Genomic DNA, 2,284 nt, shown 5'->3' with positions numbered 1-2,284 from the left:
CCAGCCCCCGGGCCCCATCTTGCTGCCCCCAGCACTTTCCCATCAGCATTATCCAGGCAGCAAAGTCCAGCCACGTCCAGAAGCTGGAGGAAGTCGCCCTCCCCGGTGCATCCCCGTTACACAGGTGCTGGCACGGGGCTGCCCCGGGAAACCCACCCCTGGCAGCACAAACCGACCAGGAGCAGGGACTGGGGTGGGTGACGGCCCCTCACCGCACCTGGTAGTAGTTGCTGAGCCCGTAGTGGCAGCTCTGGCGCTGGGCGCAGGCGCTGAAGTTCCAGCCAAAGCCGCAGGCCGGCCCCTCGCAGCCCGGCGAGCCCACGGCCACGCTGTCGTTCAGGCTGCCCGAGGCGTCCCGGACCACGCAGGCGCCTGGGGGGACACGGAGCACCCGCTCACCTCGCGCCGTCCCAGCAGGGCTGGAGCAAGGCTGGCATCTCTGCGCTGTGTCCACGACCCCCACATCCCCGTTGTCTGTGACATCCCCCAAGTCCCCACCGTGGGGCTGCCCCACTGTGCTGCGAGCGATGCTGTGAGCTGCGGTGCCCACACCTGGGAGGATGTTGCCCACCGTGGGGGCAAGAATGAGCTCTGGCACCTGCGGCACTCGCCCCGGGGTATCTGTGCTGGCATCCACGGCTTTCTCCCAGCTCCCACCATGTCCATCCTCCCAGGCCACCCATTTCCCACCCAGCTCACCTGAGGACTTACCGATTGTAGCAGAAAGCACCAGGTAGGACACGGTGGTCCAGAAGATGGCCATCAAGGTGCCCTTGGGGATGGCCACGGCAGGATCCTGCCCAAGGGAATCGCAGAGAGGTGTAAGAGCTTTCCAGCAGCACCACAAAATGGCTTTTTCATTGTGGCTGCTGTGCAGAGGAATTGGAAATCATTGCAACGTGAAGCCACAGAGCAGCTCTTGGCTGAGCTTTCCTCAACTTTTCCAGAAGAAATAAAATAGGATCTAAAAGCTGGATCAAAACCAAAGCCCTGGGGAGAAGAGAGCTTGAGCCCTGAGAAACGCCAGCTCAGGGAGCAACACTCCAAACCCACCTTCAGGTCACCCGAAATGTTGGCCCCAGCCAGGATGCCGGTTGCCGACGGGAAGAAAATGGAAAATAAGCCGAAGAAGGAGCCCTCAGGTCCACGCCAGTTGGGCACAAAGTTCTGGGCAAAGATCTCAGCTGGGGAAGAAGTAGAGGAGAAGCATTTGGGGCTTCCCAACCCCCTTTCTTTGGGCTGAAGCATCTCAGCCCTGGATGGAGGCACTACATGGTAGGTAACCCATGGGAGGAAGACACCGCGCTTTCAACAACATCTCTCAGTGAGGAGCATCTTCCCACAGCAAACTTCTCCCACAACAGCAGCGAAGAGCTGGGCTCTAGCGATGTGCTTGGACCTGTAACCCCAACCCATGGTGGACTCACCTCGGTAGCTGAAGAAGCCTTTGGATTGCTTCTCGGCAGTGGCTGGGATCACCGTCCCCACTAGGTAATTTATGAAGGAAACCAAGATGACCAGGAAGAACAGTATCTGTGCCTGCCACACCAGGAAAAGCCAGCTGAAGGGGTGCAATTTGGGCACCGAGAGGGTGAAAAATGCGTTAGGAGAAACCTTGGCCTGGTTTTGGGGAGCTATGGGCATCCTCTGCTCCCCAGGTGCCCGGTGGGCAGCAGGGATGGCTCTTACCAGCCCAAGGGAATAAAGGGAGCAGAAGGAGCCAGCGTTACCTTGGCCTCCCACTCCATGCCGGCCAGGGAGATGCCCAGCAGCACCGTCACGGTGACAACCCCGATGATGCGGATGTCGTTGGTGGGGTCCACAATGAGGGAGTTGTGCTCCTGGGGAGGAGGAACCATCCAGAACACAGAAATAACCCTTCCCCTTCCCAAACCCCTGGGGTCAAGCACTGGAACAGGCTGCCCAGGGCAGTGGTGGAGCCACCAGCCCTGGAGATATTTAAAAGATGGGTAGATGTGGCGCTTAGGGACATGGTTTGGTGGTGGACTTGGCAGTGTTGGGTTTACGGTTGGACTTTATGTCCTTGAAGGTCTTTTCCAACCTTAATGATTCTACGATTCTATGATTTCGGTGAGTTTTAGCAGCTGCTGGTTGATTATCAGCGGTCCAACTTAACACTAATATTGGTAATTAATGCTGGTTGTTCAGGGAGGAGGTGGGGCTGGAGGAGGTGGAGGGGACAGGACCCAGAGGACACACAGAGCCACTTTCTCACCTGCAGCAGATCCCGGACAGTTTCGGCGAAGCCCACGGTGTGCATGGC

At 58.4% G+C, this 2,284-nt stretch overlaps 1 protein-coding gene across 1 annotated transcript in view; it reads right to left on the bottom strand.

Moving 5' to 3' along the window:
- The window catches only part of SLC12A3 (solute carrier family 12 member 3), a gene marked incomplete at both ends in the record, with an annotated part of 7,470 nt that overhangs the window by 4,193 nt on the left and 993 nt on the right, over positions 1–2,284 (bottom strand). The window contains 6 exon segments of the mRNA XM_029087234.1: positions 165–372; positions 712–796; positions 1,054–1,184; positions 1,428–1,539; positions 1,731–1,841; positions 2,237–2,283. Of these exon segments, the coding sequence (XP_028943067.1) occupies positions 165–372; positions 712–796; positions 1,054–1,184; positions 1,428–1,539; positions 1,731–1,841; positions 2,237–2,283 (694 nt within the window).

The sequence above is a fragment of the Antrostomus carolinensis genome, unplaced genomic scaffold, assembly GCF_000700745.2.
Source record: "Antrostomus carolinensis isolate BGI_N321 unplaced genomic scaffold, ASM70074v2 scaffold36421, whole genome shotgun sequence".
Taxonomy (NCBI): domain Eukaryota; kingdom Metazoa; phylum Chordata; class Aves; order Caprimulgiformes; family Caprimulgidae; genus Antrostomus; species Antrostomus carolinensis.
The sequence above is the reverse complement of the archived record's forward strand: the minus strand, read 5'-3'. Positions and strand labels throughout refer to the sequence as shown.